The sequence below is a fragment of the Choloepus didactylus genome, chromosome 2 (genome assembly GCF_015220235.1).
Source record: "Choloepus didactylus isolate mChoDid1 chromosome 2, mChoDid1.pri, whole genome shotgun sequence".
Classification (NCBI taxonomy): Eukaryota; Metazoa; Chordata; class Mammalia; order Pilosa; family Megalonychidae; genus Choloepus; species Choloepus didactylus.
Genome location: NC_051308.1, coordinates 247,960,662 through 247,975,709, shown reverse-complemented (window position 1 = coordinate 247,975,709; position 15,048 = coordinate 247,960,662). Strand labels below are relative to the sequence as shown.

Genomic DNA, 15,048 nt, shown 5'->3' with positions numbered 1-15,048 from the left:
CTTTACTTCTTCCTTGCCAATCTGGATGCCTTTTCTTCTTAAAACTTTTTATTCTGAAATATTTTCAAACTTACAGGACAGTTAGAAGAACAATGCCAACCCCATACGGAGAGCTCCAGCACCCCCTTACCCCCCAACACCCAGCTCCATCAGCATTAACACTTGCCTCATTCGTTGTACCATCTGCCTCTGCATCTCATTATCGGTCCGTCTCTGTCTGTCCGTCTGCCTGCCCGTCTGCCCACTCACCCGTTTTCTGAACACCTGAGTGTAGGTTGGACACATCGTGCCCCTGGAACACTCAACTCTCCAGGCACGTTTCCTAAGAACGAGGAGGTTCGCTTGTGTAACCACATTAAGTGCAGTCGTCAAGAGACTTAGAGTCTAAATCCCAAAGTTTTCACAGTCCCTAGAATGTCTCATTCTCTGCCCTTATCCCACACAGGGTCATGTATTGCATTTTAATTGTTGTTCTTTCTTTAGTTGCTCTTTCTTTTTCCTTAATTGTAGAATCATATACACAACGTACTTCCTCCCAAGCACACCATTCAGTGGGATTAATCGCATTCACTGGGTCACAGTGCTCTCACCACTTTACTGAAATTTCTCCTCTCCCCAAACAGAAACCCTCCACCCATTATATGTTAACGCCCCATCCCCTGCCCCTGCCCCCCACCCCTGTCAACCTGTGCTCTACCTTCTGTCTCTCTGAGCTGGCTTATTCTCTGATGTTTTCTTTGTAGTTACCATGGGGCTTAAATTTCCTTTTATATCAACTTAACTTCATGGTACATACGAACCATGTCCCTATACCCCTTCACCCACCCACCTTTATATAGTTCTTTTCACAAATTATGCATTTATGTGGGTCCAAAAACCACTGATTTATCATTAAAGTTTATGCATTTTCCTTTTAGATACTATAGGAACTAAAAGTGGAGTTACAAACCAAAGATACAGTAGTCCTGGCATTTATATTTACCCATGTCATTACCCTCACCAGAGATCTTTATTTTTTCATGAGGCTTCGATCTCTGTCTATTGTCCTTTCCTTAAACTCGCAGAGCTCCCTGTAGCATCTCTCGTAGGGCGGGTCCAGTGGTGATGAACTCCCTCAGCTCTTGTTTGTCTGGGAATGTCTCAATCTCTCCCTCAGTTTCAAAAGACAGTTTTGCTGGGTATGGAATTGTCAGTTGACAGTTTTTTGCTTTCACAACTTTGAATGTGTCGCCCACTGTCTTCTTGCGTCCATGGTTTCCTATGAGAAATCAGCATTTAATCTTATCGAAGCCCCCTTGTGTCTGATACATTGCGTCTTTCTTGCAGCTTTCTGCATTCTCTCTTTCATCGCCAGCCTTCAGCAGTTTGAATATATATACTGCAGAGTGGGACTAATTGGGTTTATCCTGTTTGGAGTTTGTGGATCATCTTGGATATGTATATTCATGTCTTTTGTTAAATTTGGGAGGTTTTCAGCCATTATTTCTTTGACTATTCTCTCTGCCCCTTTCTCTCTCCCTTCTCCTTCTGGGAGTCCCACAAGCATATATTGGGACACTTGATGCTATCCACAGAATCCTCAGGCTCTGGTTACTTTTCTTCATTCCTTCTTCCTTCTGCTCCTCAGACTGGATGATTTCAATGGTCTTATCTTCAGATTCTCTGGTTCTTTCTTCTGCCAGCTCCAATCTGCATTGACTCTCTCTAGGGAATTTTTAATTTCCATCCCTGTGGTCTTCAGCGCTGTTTGGTTCCTTTCCGTAAGTCCCGTCTCTCTATTTATATTCTCTGTGTTCATCTATCCTTTCCTGCTTTCCTTTAGTTTAGTCCACTTTTAGTTTCATTTAGGACCATTTTAAAAAAGGCTTTGTCTTGGCTGTCCCAGGTCAGGTTCTCCTCACTGATGGTTTCTGATCTTTAATCTTCTCCTTTGCCCGGGCCATCGATCCCTGTTTCTGTATGTTTTGGAATCTTTTGTTGAAGCTTGAGCACTTTGATATTTTACTGTGTTGTCACTGGAATTTAGACTCAGCAGCATCTGTTCCGTAAGCTGGCATCCAGCTAGTGTCACAGCAGCGCTTTCTTGGATGCCAGGCGCTGATGAAAGGGGTAAAAAGAAGGAATAAAAGAAAACCCCTGTCCCAGTCTTTGCAGACTGACCTGTGCACGCTCCCTCGGGGCTTATTCACACAGGGAGTTTAGAGAGCAGCTCCAGGCCACAGCACAGGGGCCTCCGGGTCTGCTCTGCATGTGCCTCTTGTCTTGGGCATGTGTGTGTGGCCCTAGGATTCCCCATCTGGATGGATACAGATGTCCCCTCTGCCCTCAGAAAGAGCTTCCTCGCGGTCTGGGCACTGGACCGCTCCCCCAGCGTCCTGCAGGAGAGCCCATGAGCCGCCTTCCACACTCAGGGCAGGTTCTGGGTCAGCGAGTCCCTCAAACTCCACAGACAGACTAGGGCAGACAGACGTGCTCCCATATGTGCAGGAGGGCCACTCTGCTCCCTCCAGAACTGGGACAGGAACCCACCCTGGAAGCATGAGCCAACTCTGTGCCGAGCGGGATGTGGGGCTCAGCCAGGGCGCCATGAGATCCGACTGCTTTTAAGTGGCCTTTTTCTTAATTCGGTGCTTACTGCAGTCCTGGAGCCCTGAGCCACATCTTTCTGCCCATTCTTGGTGGTTGTTCACAGCTTTGTGGGGGGAGCCCTGAAGCGTCCCACCTGCCCACTGTGGGTGCCCTTTATTTCTTTCCTTCCCTGGCTGCACTGGCCAGAACTTCCAGGACAGTGCTGAGAAGTGGTCGGAGTGGGCACCGTTGTCCTGGCCTCAGCTCCAGGGAAGCTCGTATTTAAGTGTGATGACCGTTACTTGTGCTGTTAGCTTTAGGCTGTCCACGGACACCCAGGTTCTCCACCTGCACCCACGCCCACAGGGCCCAGCATCCGAGCAGTGTCCCCATGGGCCAGGGGCGTCCCCTCCTGTGGGCATCGCCTGCAGCCTGAGGCCAGGAGCCCTGCACCTCGAGGGGCTGACACAGAGACATCCACACGCCCATTTGGCAATATTGATTAGGCGCTGACTGAGTACTTCAGGGGAGGCAGAGGAGGGGGATGGTAACAAAAGCAGCAGTGACCGCCAACCGCCAGGACACCCATGCTGCACCAGCCACCCGAGACCCTGACCAGCTGGGCCAGGGGTGGGCAGTGGGGGGTGAAGCCATGAGCCTGTTCGGCGAGAAGGGACCCTCCAGAGACATAGGTGATGGACAGAGCGGAGGTGGAGGCCCGGGGTGTCCAGGTGCCCGCACCTGGACCCAGGGGCAAGGGGTTCGGCAGGGTGGCCTGAGGGGAGGCATGTGAGGGTCCCCCCCCAGGGAACCGGCCACAGCCCCGTGCTCCTCACCTGGGCCACGGGCCCTGCCCCAGGTCACCACGCTGAGCCCCAGCCCCAGAGGCAGGACACATGAGGAGCAGGGGACGGCCGGGCAGGTCCTGCTGCCCGCAGCTGACCGGCAGCCTTTCTCTCCCCGGGGCAGGCGAGAGCGGCCGCATTCTGAGGGTCTCGGCAGGCGTCAGATACGTCCAGCTCGCAGCCTACGCGGAGGTCAGCTTTTTCAAGGTGGACAACGGAGAGCCGCCAGTCCCCACACCCTTGTGAGTGGAGGAGAGTGCCCCCCGGCGGGGCGGGCACAAGGACCCCCGCAGCCCCCACCTCCTCAGCCCTCAGCCGTCACTGCCTGGAGGCCGGGGTGCCCCCACCCCATCCCCAAGGCCCTGTCGCAGGCACTGCGGTCAGAGCCGTGACCGAGGACACCGTGGAGGGGATGGCTGGGGCAGGCCTGGGGGTCCGCCTGCTTCCCCACCCCGGCTTCCTGCCCTGACCTTCGACCTTCAGGAAGGCGGAGCCAGGTCAGCCCAAGGCCCCAAGGGATCCCGTCTGCAGCCCGGCACCAACTGCCCCTCGCCCTCCTGGGCCCCCAGCCCCCTCCTCCTGCCCCTCCCCCACCTGGGTCCCCCCACCCCACCCCGTGCTTGGGGCCTGGCACAGGCCAGGTTGAGCCTCTGGGGCTGGGCTGTGGCCATGGCCCCGTAAGCGAGCCCTCCCCTCACCGAGGGGATGGAGAGTCATAGTCTGAGCCCCTGTGAGTGACCCTCAGCTGTGTGTTCAGAGCTGGTGGGGAGGGAGGCTTTAGAGGGGACCGTGACAGGATGATGTGCCATCCGGGCTCCTCCCTCGTCACCGTGCTCCCCCCAGTCTGGGGTCGCCGGACAGGAGAGCCAAGCCCCTGTTTCCCTTCACAGTGGGTTTGAGTGCATCCCCTACCCGCTGTCCCGAGCTGCAGCGGAAGTTGCTGGCGCTGACTCACCGCCCCCCAAAGGCGACGCAGATGCCGCCCGCAGCCAGCTGGGTGAGTGGGGTGCCTGAGCGCGGCGGCCCTGGATGGCAGGGCTGTCGGGGTGTGTGGGGGCGGGAGGAGAGGAACCCAGCCTGCAGGGCACGGGATCCGGGGCAGGAAGGCCAGGCAGGCTTGGTGGGCGGTGGGCACGTGGGGCCGCTCAGTGGGGAGCCCGGGGCATGCAGGCTGTGCCCCACACGCGGCTCGGCCACCAGCTGGGGTCCCTCCCCGGGCCTTCCCCGCCGTCCACGAGTCAGGCGGCCGGCCCGGCCGCCCTTGGGTTTGGGTGTCGTCCACATGGAGCCTGGCAGGGGTGCAGCCTCTGCTGGTCCTCTCGGGGCTGAGTCTCCGGGTCAGTGAGGCCGAGGGCTGGGCCTGGAGGGTGGCAAACTCACCAAGCCGTGGTCAGCTGGGGACAGACACCCCACCCCACCTGGACATGGACACTCCCCAGATCACCTCCTGAGACCCCCATATCCTCACCCCCACTGGCAGCCCCACCCCTGCCCGTCCCTCCCCGGTTTGGCCCTCAGTCCGTGGGAGCCTGTCGGTCCTGAGGGCAGTGGAGCCCCATTTGCTGGCCACGTCCACCTCTGCCCACGAGCGTGGCCGGCGTGGTGTCCCTGCAGAGATGCCCCCGGCCCCAGGTGCAGCCCCCACCCCGCTCTGCCTCTCTTGGCTGCACCCTGCGCTTTGCCGCCCAGTTATTCCGGAATTATTCCTGGGAGCTGAGTGCCGGAGCGCGGGAGTTGAATCAGAGTTCACTCGCCGCAGTTTACTGTGCTCCGTGGCATAAACCCACCTATAACTGATGCGCTGGAAATACCGGGGCCGCCTGCAGAGGCAGGAGAGGAGGAACGACCTGGAGGCTGGTGGGGGGCTTGGGGGGACCTGGGGACCTGGGGTCCGGTTGTGTCCTGCTTGTCTGTCCTCACCACAGTCCACGGAGAGGCAGCTGGCCCCATCCTCCTGGCTCACAAAAGGAGCTTGGGGGTCCCTGGGGAGTTCTCGAGGGGACTTTTCAGGGGCTCCCCACCGGCTCAATCCCATGCCCTTCATGTTGGGGGCCTCTATGCTCCCCTTGGCTCCTGGAGAGACCCAGGGCTCAAGGCCGAGGCAGCCCCCTCACCGACATTTGGGATCTGAGCACTGCTTGGGGGGGGGTAGTGGAGCTGGGGTAAGGGGTGGGGGTCGAGGGGGCACCGCATCCTTGCAGGGTCCTGGTTCTGGAGCAGATGGACAGCTCTAAAGTGTGGGGACAGCACTGACATTCAGACCTGGTGGGTGGGCTGCGAGCCGGGGCGCCACCCTCCCCACGGGGCCCCACAAAGGGCCCGACATCGAGTCCCCGTGGCACGCGGACACCCTCCCAGCCCCCTGGGCCCCCTGCTCCGTTATTGGGAGGCCTCTGCCGCAGCTCCTGTAGGCCTTGCCCACCACGGGCAGCCCCCTGGACCCCTCACAGGGAGTGTTACCCCAAAGTGCTAGAAGCAGCCCTCATGCGCCCGTCTTCTAGACCCTGCCTTCCTGTGCCCTCCCTGGTCCATGGTGCTGGGCAGACCCCCAGAGACCTGGACCCATTCCTGACATCCCTGGGCACCATCCCCAAGGCCTCTCCCCACCTCTGCCAAGAGCACCCCGTCTCCTCGCTTCTCCTGCCTTCCCAGGCCTTCGGTCCCCTAAGCAGCCAGTGGCAGCCGGGCCTCGGCCCAGCTTCCTGCCAGGGCCTCATTCCCTCAGGACAGCCCCACCCCACGACCCTCAGGCCCCTCAGTGCCCCTCTCTTGGCCGCGTGGCTCCCACACACAGCAGAGTGTCTGCCCACCTCGAGCTGCCATCCTCCGCCCTGGTCTCCCAGGCTCCCCGACCCTCAGCCCTGGCTGCTTCCTTCTGTCCGTCTGCTCGTGCGAGGCCTGAGGACGGAGCACAGGGCCCCAGGCAGTCCCGGCCCCGGCAGGGTGCAGCAGTGTGGGTGCCCCTTCCCCTGCCTCTACCCCCACCCCTCTTCCTCTCTGATGCAGGCACTGGGGACTCGGTGGGAATAAGGCTCTTCTCCCTCGGGCCATGGTGGGGACAGGCCGACTGGACGGCCGCGGGTGAGCTTGGGTGTACCCGGCCCGCTGCCTGCCTGTCGGTGGAGCGGGGCGAGGGCCCAGCCAGAGGGGCATGTCTGAGCCCCGGGGACCCCGGCCTTGCCCCCTGGTTATCGCCCCACGACGGTCCCGCCCTGCAGCCAGCATCCTGGGCGGTCACTCGGCGCCGTCGTCACCTCGGGGCATCCACACATTAGCCACGAGGGCTGTGGTCAGGGGAGAGGAGGCAGCCGGGTGTCAGGGAGGTGGTCGGGAAGGCTCTGTGGGCTGCCGGCCCCCCAGGCGCTCTATGGTGCCCACGTCACCCCCGTGCAGCCATGGTGCCAGCATGGCAGGGTCAGAGTGCAGTGGGGCCCTGGGTTCTGGGGCCTGGGGGTGGGCTGGGCACAGGGCCACTGAAAGCGCTGGGTCCCCCTCCTCTGGCACAGCGGTTACCATGGCGACGACTCCTCACCAACCCCCCAGAGCAGACCCGCCCCGGGACCCTGATCCGGGCGCCCCAAAGCATTCTCAGGTCTCGGGATGCAGCCTCCCCGTCGGAGCCGGGTGGGTCCCCGGAAGACGGGGGGCCGTGACAGGCGCTTCCGTTTTCTCCGTCCGAGGCGGACCTTCTCACTTCACCTTCTCCTGTCACGATGCCACTAAAGCAGATGGCCCAGTTTCCTGCTTTCAAATCACATCCCACGAATTGTGGATTCCACCTATCTGTAAAATCCAATTTCCCACCAGTTCCCTTCCACCGAAATCTCTGCAGCCTGTGACCCTGGGGATCCCCCCACCCAGCACCCCTTCTCCACCACCTGAGCCCACCACCGTTGGAGCCCTGGATGTGCCTAGGTCACTCCCCTTCTGGCTGTCTGTCTGTCCTCCACGGAGGCAGGAATTGGCCTTCTGCAAACAGGAACGAAGTCGCTGTGGATTGCACGCTGCGTGGTGAGGCTGATGCCCAGACGCAAGCCAGAGAAACCCCAAAGTGATGACACCCCAACAAGCCAGCAGCCACTCTCCCTCCTCGCGCCGGGAGAGCCCTGCATCAGGGACACGGACCTGGGTGCCCTGGGAGCCCCCTCCTGGCCCCACCTAGCTGTGAGGGGGGCCTGGAAGCACAGGCCACAGAGCAAAGCTGGGGGACAGCCGGGGACACGAGGCCCACCGGGCCCCAAAGCAGGCAGTTCCTCCTGTAAATGTTTATTTGTAACATGGTGGCCTAATATAGGAATACACGGGGCTAGGTAACTTTACATTTAGAGTTTTCTTTATCCATCATCCCGAGAGACGGAAGTGTGACATCCCAAGGCAGATCCCACACACGTGAAGGGAAAAAGAAGGCCAGAGCCCTTTCCTTGAAAAAGTTCACTTTTGCGTTCTCAAAAAATAAACAAATGAGAAATGCGAAGTCTCTCCCCATTGGGCCTATTCCTGGTGTGGCCACCGGCTCTCGCCTGGCCACTGGCCCTGGGTCCCTCCCTCCTGCTGGACCTTCCTCAAGGGCCCGTGAGCCCTTTAGAAGCCGGTGGTTTCACCACGACAGGGCTGCAGGGCCTCAGGGTGGTCGAGCTGCTTCCAGCCATGAGGAGCTGGCTCTGCAGGGGCCGAGGACAGACACACACTGGATGCCCCTTGAGCGTGAGGGCAGCGGTCGGAGCCTGCCGGCACCAGCCATTGGGCTCCTTCTGCCTTCACCGGAAACCTCGGGAACCATCCCCAGTGGGCTGGAGCCCCAGTGGCGGCACGATGCAGAGAGCTCAGGTCCGAGGGTAGTTCCTGGTAAGGCCTGGAATGAGTTGAGCCAGAGAAGCGCCAGGGCAGTTCTCCTGGTTGAAGCTGCAGTCAAGTCTCCCGAGCCGGTGAATCGAAGGAAGTGTGTTTCACAGGCAGAGCCCCACGCCTGGTTTCCACCCCCGCCCCCCAGAGTCACGGGAGCCTGTTGGACACCCGCCCACGACCCCTTGCTCTCTCCTGGGGCAGCTCCCCTTTCCTGCTCCTCTCTCGCCAGCCAAGTCAGACTTGGTACCGAGCTTACGTAAGCACCTGCTAGATTCGACTTCATCCTGGGAAGGCTGTGTGCCGAGGATGAGGTTTGGCTACTTTTAACCAACACCATCAGAGCCCTGGGTCCACCCAATTCATGTTTACTTCTCTCTGCGTAAAGTCCAGAGGCACTCAGAGCACAGATGGGGTAAGAACCCACTTCACTGGACACCCCACTTGTGCCTCCTGCTCAGCTACTGACATCATTCATGTACCACCTCATGGTCCTAGATGGCTGCAGAAGCTCTAGCCATCTCACCCGTATTCCAGCCAGCAATAAGGAGGAAGCACGAGGGGCGAGGAGAAGGGTTCTTCCTTTTAAAGAAACCTCCTGGAGGTGCTGCACCGTGGCCACTTAACATCCCACTGGCCAGAGCTTGGTTACATGGCCACACAGTGACGAGGCAGGATGCACGACTTACCAGCTAATGCCGGGTTCTGCCACTGGAGGAGAAGGGGAGGCCCAGCCAGCCTCCCTGCTGGTTGTTTCCTTGTCCAAATGAGAAGTCCCAGGACCCATTGCTACTCTTGGGACCCTGCTGGACACGCGGCTGAACACATGGGGTGGGCCTTCAGGAAGGGGCTGTGAGCAAGGAGGCCGTGGAGCTGGGCCCCCTCCCCTGGCCTGCACTTCCCCACGTGGCCCTCAGCCCTGCCAACCCTCCCCCAGGCCCCCCTCAGCACCCCCCGTCCTCCCTTTGCTGGTGCCTGCCTCTGTGCACGGTCACCCACTTGTGGCCCCGGAAACACCCTGTCATCTCGCGATGATTCATGTGTCTGCAGTTAAAACCCCAGTGAGGGACAGAAGCAAAAAAAAATCACACACAGAAAACGAAAAATTGGGGCAGGCAGTGAATGTGCCGATCCTGTCAGGCCAGCGGGGAGTGGGGGCACTTCCCACCTCCCTGGCAGCAAGGCGGCCCTGGGGGCTGGGGTCCCACCGTGTGCGCCCCGACCGCCCTCCTGGCCCCTCCCTGGTCTCCCTCGCTGTCACGGGGTTGGCGCAGGGCCTTCTCCGGTCTCGGGGTGAGCGAGACTCCCCGGGGTGTCTCAGGGACCCACGCCGCCCCCTGCCCGGGCCTGGGTGGGGGCAGAGCAGGGGGAGGCCCGGGCACATGTCCCTCCCCGGCACCTCTCACCCGGCAGCCCCGACACAGCCCAGCTGTCCTTTGTGTCCAGCAGGAGACCTCCGAGAGGGGTCCCCTGCGGCGTTTGCTCCTGGAGGAAGCTCCAGCCTGGTGGTCCTGGGTGGGGGGCTGTGATGGCTCCGCCGGCCCCGGGGACCCTGGCAAACGAGGATGGTTGTTGGGGGCTCTGCCTGTCGCTGCGAGCACAGCTCCTGGGTGCTGTGTCAACCCGAAAGGGCCTCAAAAGCCCTCAGGCAGGTGCAGGGGGCTCCGGCCCTGGAGAGGGGGTCCCAGGAGAGGCTGGGGCCATGGGGGTGGGAGGCCAGAGCCCCGTGAGGGCGCAGCAGCAGTCCATGTTTCAATGTGTTCTGGGAGCTTCCATGGCACCCGCCCTGCCCCCCAGATTCCCTGGACTGGAGGAAACACCAGGTGCCTTTGCCGGCCACCGAGGCTCGGCTTTCTGAGATTGGGCATGAGGCGGCCCTTGGGCATCTCGGGGCAACGGGTGAGGGGCCACCTGCCTCCCGGTCCACCCGGCCCCGTGCAGTCACCTGTGCCTCCAGGCCCCCAGGTGGGCGGGGTACGACGAGCAGGGCTCGCTGTGCCACCTGTCTCTGCACCCCAGGAGCGGGGCGCCCCTGTACCCCACAGCCTGGCACCGCCCCCCCACGCCGCCCCTGGGGCTCAGGGTCCTCAGGCTGAACAACGGAATCTTTCGGGCATCTTTCCTCCTGGATCTGACGGGCAATTAGGAAAACAAACCCTCGGAAAACTTGGTTTTCAATTATACAAACAAGTAAAATGAAGAGAGAAAACGCTTTCTCTTTCCAGAGGCCCAATGTCAGTAATATGTAATTGCAAAATGTAGTATTTTATTATTTTGTTGATATGAAATATTTCGGTGGTTTAATTGTTTTTAACTTCTGAACAGACGATTTGCATTTCCTTTACAAGAAAAGACGATTTCATCGACATGGCCTATTGCCAGATATTCGAAGCTCTATTTTGGTTAAATTACAGCACCCAGATTTTAGTCACAAAGCACATTGATTTTATATTCAAAAAGATTTTTATATTTAGTCTCTTAACCTTTTGTAATTCCCGCCCACAGCTTTAAACTGTGGAACCCTTTTATGTTAATTGTTGTCAGTGGGGTGTCTGCCTCCCCCCGGTAATTTAAGCCCATTGAATCATCAGGCAGGTGCTGGGAATGCGGGGCTGAGGGTGTCGCCGGCCAAGCCTGAGGGTCAGCCCATCCCTCGGAAACTGGATTTGGGAACCCGAGGAGCCTCAGCAGTGCGTGAGAAGCTCAGACTGCTGTTTTTTGTTGTTGTTAATACACAAAAACCCTCCCAGGGAATGTTTGCTATTGATCGGCGTGATTTCTCTTTTTCATTCATTGGACAAATGGTCTTAAGTGTTCATCAGATGGGATCTATGAAGAATCAACCGTTATTGTGAGCTGATTTTAAAAATCAAGGTGCCCTTTGTCGCTAATTCAGTCTTGCCAATGAAAGTGAAGGAATGAGTGGCAGAGAATTTCCGGAAATTTCATTGCCTCGTGGGATGATCACACGTTTTAATATTAATTGTCTATGGTTGATAATAACAGAGGCAACCGTGAAAGACCCACATTTTTTAAAGGGAGATTTGCGCTATAAAATTTTTTCCTAGGAATCATATCATATGGAGGAAAGGCCCGAGGAAAATGGAGTAGAAAAAGATCTCGTGTTGTTTCCAGCGCCACAGCAGTGGATGCAAGTGGAAAATCAGCCTGTGCGGGGATGGGAACCCACGGGTGAGGTCAGAGGGGTTCAGACCGGCGCGGAGGGGGCGAATGTGAACCTCCAGGTGAGGGGCCTCCCCGCCTCCCTCCGGCTATCAGCGGCCGCTTTGCGTTGCTGCTCTTGGGAGTGGAAGTTCAACCTGCAGGCTCCCCGTTCCCTCCAAGGCGCCTCTTTCTGGAGACCCCCCTTGCTCCCCCCGGCCCCTCCCCTGAGCAGTTCAAGGCTAAGGAGCAGAGTGAGCGTCCGGGCAGGGGGTTCCTTGCGGGGAAGGTGGCTCCATGCCTGGGGCCTGGTGGTGACAGGGGTGGGCTGTGCCAGGGGAGTGACCTCAGGGTCAGAGGGGCTGGAGTAGGGGGGCTGGGAATGGACCTGGTGCTGTCGGCTTAGCACGGACATGGGGTTTGCATTATAGAGACATATAAAAGTGAGCATAGGTGTAGATGTGTACATATGTGCATGCATGTGTGTGCATTTGCGATGTGTGTGTGCATTGCATGTGTGTGCCTGTGTGCATGTGGGTGTGTGCAGTATGTGTGCATGTGCATGTGTGTGAAAGCATGTGCATGCATGCCTGTGAGCATGTTCACGTGTGCATGCGTGTATTCATGTGCTGGTGTGCTGCGTGTCTGCATGCACGTACCAGTGTACTGTGTGTGCACATGCATGCATGTCTGCATGCGTTTGCATGAATGTGTGTATTGCATTAATGTGCATGTGCATGAGCACTTGTGTGTATGCATGCATGCACAGGTGTGCTGTGCGTGTGTGAAGGTGTGCACACGTGTGCATGTGTGTGCAAGGGCATGTGTGCATGTACACAGATGTTTCCAGCACCGTGGGGCCTGAGTGCACTCTCCCCAGGAGCAGCAAGCTCACCCAGAGCGTCTGGCTTCTACCCAGGTCCCCAGGGGTGTGGCTGGTTCCAGGGCTGGGCAAGGAGGTGCAAGGGGGGCCCAGAGCATCTCGTGCTCAAGGGAAGGACCCAGGAAGGGAGGGACACATCCATGTGAGCGGCTCCACTGGGACAGTTTGAGCATCTAAATCAAGGACAATAATGCATCGGAACACAGTGGATCAAGGATGAGTCTGTACAGTTCCAAATAAACAAATGAAAAATGGAGAGCTCGATGAGGCACAGCTTATTTACCTCATCTCAAAGTACTCATTAATTACAAGGGGAACCGTGGAGGTGCCCGCCAGGGTCTGGCTGCAGCCGCTGTGAGCACAGGGCAGGACAGAACGAGCTGATGCGGTGTCAGGTCTTATTTTCCAGCCACACGTGCGCAGCGGGAATAGTGAGGAAACAAGGACGAACCCCACAAACGACCAGTCTGGGTGCCCCGAGATGTCAGGCAGGGGGAGACCGAAGAATGTTCTGGAAGGAAGGAGGCAGAAGAAACACACAGCTCAGTGTAATGTGTGAATGGGATGGGGTTCCTGCTGGCACAGCTGGTGAAGTTCGAAATTCGGATGGGACCTGAGGACGAGCTGCTGTGACGGGTCCCTGCTGACCCCTGCCCTTGAGGCCGCGCCGCAGTCGAGGTGGAAAACATTCTTTGTAGGAAATACACTCAGGTATCTGGGGGCAAGGGACAAAGTGTCAGGCAGCCTCTTCTCAAATGGTGCCGGGTAAAAACGTTCCTTGTGCTGTGCTTGTGACTTTCCTGTAAATTTAGAAAGAAAAGACGAGCCCCCTCCCCCCTCCGGCTTTTCCTTCAGGGGTCCGACGCGGGGGGCGTTTGGGCATTGCCCTGATGTGGGGTGGGCTGGGCTGGCCCTCGTGGGGCCCTCACTGGCCATGTCCTGGCTGAGTACCGGGGTCCCCCATCCCCCTGCCAGGCTGCCCCTTGGCCCTCACTGCAGACCCTGCGTCTCGTCTGAGGGACGGGGTCTGTGCCCCAGGCAGCACCTGGCACAAACCACATGCCATCCTCCCCCAGCGCTGACTGTGGCCCGGCACCAAGGACACCCTGAGCATGGCGTGGCCAGCGAGTGCCCGCTCCCCCGGTGGCCCCAGGCCCATCAGAGCAGCAGGCCAGCCCGGCACTGGCCTCGTGTCTCCATCCTGACTGGGCAGATTAGTGAGAGGCTGCTGGCAGTGCCAGCCCAAAGTCCTGCCCAGCCCACCCCAGGGACCCCCGTGCCAGCCCTTCTGACGCTCCCTGGGAGCTTGGCATTGCTCCGGCCGGCCAGGGCGCTTGGTTGTCACGGTCAGAGCTGCCGCCCACCATGGCCTGGCCTCCGCCTGCTCCTCTGGGCCTGGTTCCCGCCCACTCGGGGGCCTTTCTTGGCACGTCCCTGCCATTGTCCTCCGTCAGTGCTGTCCAGGGCGCATGGGCAGGGTGCTGGGGTGAGGCCGCCCGACACACTGGGCAGGAACAGGGTGGGCCCCTGTGACCCAGGAGCCACTTTGGGTGAGGCAGAGACCCCGGAAGAGGGCAGGAGGCCGACCAGCCCAGGGCGCTTCCCTTCGGCCCCAGGCCTGGGTGATGCCACTTCCCTAAGGCGCAGGGAAGGGGCCGCTCGGCAGGGTCTGCCCTGCCAGTGGACAGTGACGGAAGGAACAGGGAAAGGAATCCACAGGAAACCATTCAAGTTAATAAACAAGTTCAGCTAAGTAGCAGGATACAAGATCCACACACAGACATCAGTTGGGTTCCTATACAATAGCAACGAGCAATCCAAAGGGGAAATTAAGAAACAATCAAATATCTAGAAATAAACTTAACCAAGGATACAGAACACTTGTACAATAAAAACTTAAAAACACTGCTGCAAGAAATTAAAGATCTAAATAAACCTCCCATGTTTGTCGATAGGAGAGTTAATATTGTTAAGATGTGAACATTATACAAAGCAATCTACAAATTCAGTGCAATCCCTGTCAAAATTTCATCAGCATGTTTTACAGAAAAGGAAAAACTGATTCTCAAATATGTATAGAACTGCAAGGGGCCCTGAACAGCCAAAACAATTCTGAGAAAAGAACAACGATGGAGGACCCACACGTCCAGATTTCAAACAGTATTACAAGCCTACGTTGATTGAAACACTGGCACACAGGTGGACAGGCCATTGGAACAGAACCAAAAGCCCAGAAATAGACCTGCACATCCGCAGCTATTGATCTTCAACAAGGGCGCTGAGATCAGGCAGTGGGCAAAGGACAGTCGTTTTGAGGAAACTGGAAATCCACACACTGAAGAGTGAAGTTAGACCCCTACCTCACACCATACGCAAAAATCAACTCAGAATGGATCAAGGACCTACATATAAGAGCTAAAACTCTAAAACTCTTAGAAGGTAACTGTTTCAGTTTGTAATGTTGCCTTTTTGCAAAATACCAGAAATGGATCACCTTTTATAAAAGGGGGTTTATTTGGTTACACAGTTACAGTCTTAAGGCCATAAAGTATCCAAGGTAAGTCATCAACAATCAGGTACCTTCACTGGAGGATGGCCAACAGCATCCGGAAAACCTCTCTTAGCTGGGAAGGCACGTGGCTGGCATCTGCTCCAAGTTCTGGTTTCAAAATGGCTTTCTCCCAGGACGTTCCTCTCTAGGCTGCAGCTTCTCTCCCAAATGTCACTCTCAGTTTCTCTTGGGGTGTT

The 15,048-nt window shown here is 57.8% G+C and overlaps 1 protein-coding gene across 5 annotated transcripts in view; it reads left to right on the top strand.

Moving 5' to 3' along the window:
- Positions 1-15,048, top strand: part of MORN1 (MORN repeat containing 1) — a 62,156-nt gene that overhangs the window by 27,772 nt on the left and 19,336 nt on the right. For 3 of the 5 annotated variants that reach the window (XM_037828821.1, XM_037828820.1, XM_037828823.1), the window contains exons 9-10: positions 3,538-3,655; positions 4,304-4,410. In XM_037828821.1, the coding sequence (XP_037684749.1) occupies positions 3,538-3,655; positions 4,304-4,410 (225 nt within the window). Of the gene's footprint in view, positions 1-3,537; positions 3,656-4,303; positions 4,411-10,846; positions 11,233-11,323; positions 11,511-15,048 lie in introns of those variants that run through there. The other 2 variants (XM_037828822.1, XM_037828824.1) reach the window with 2 other exon arrangements.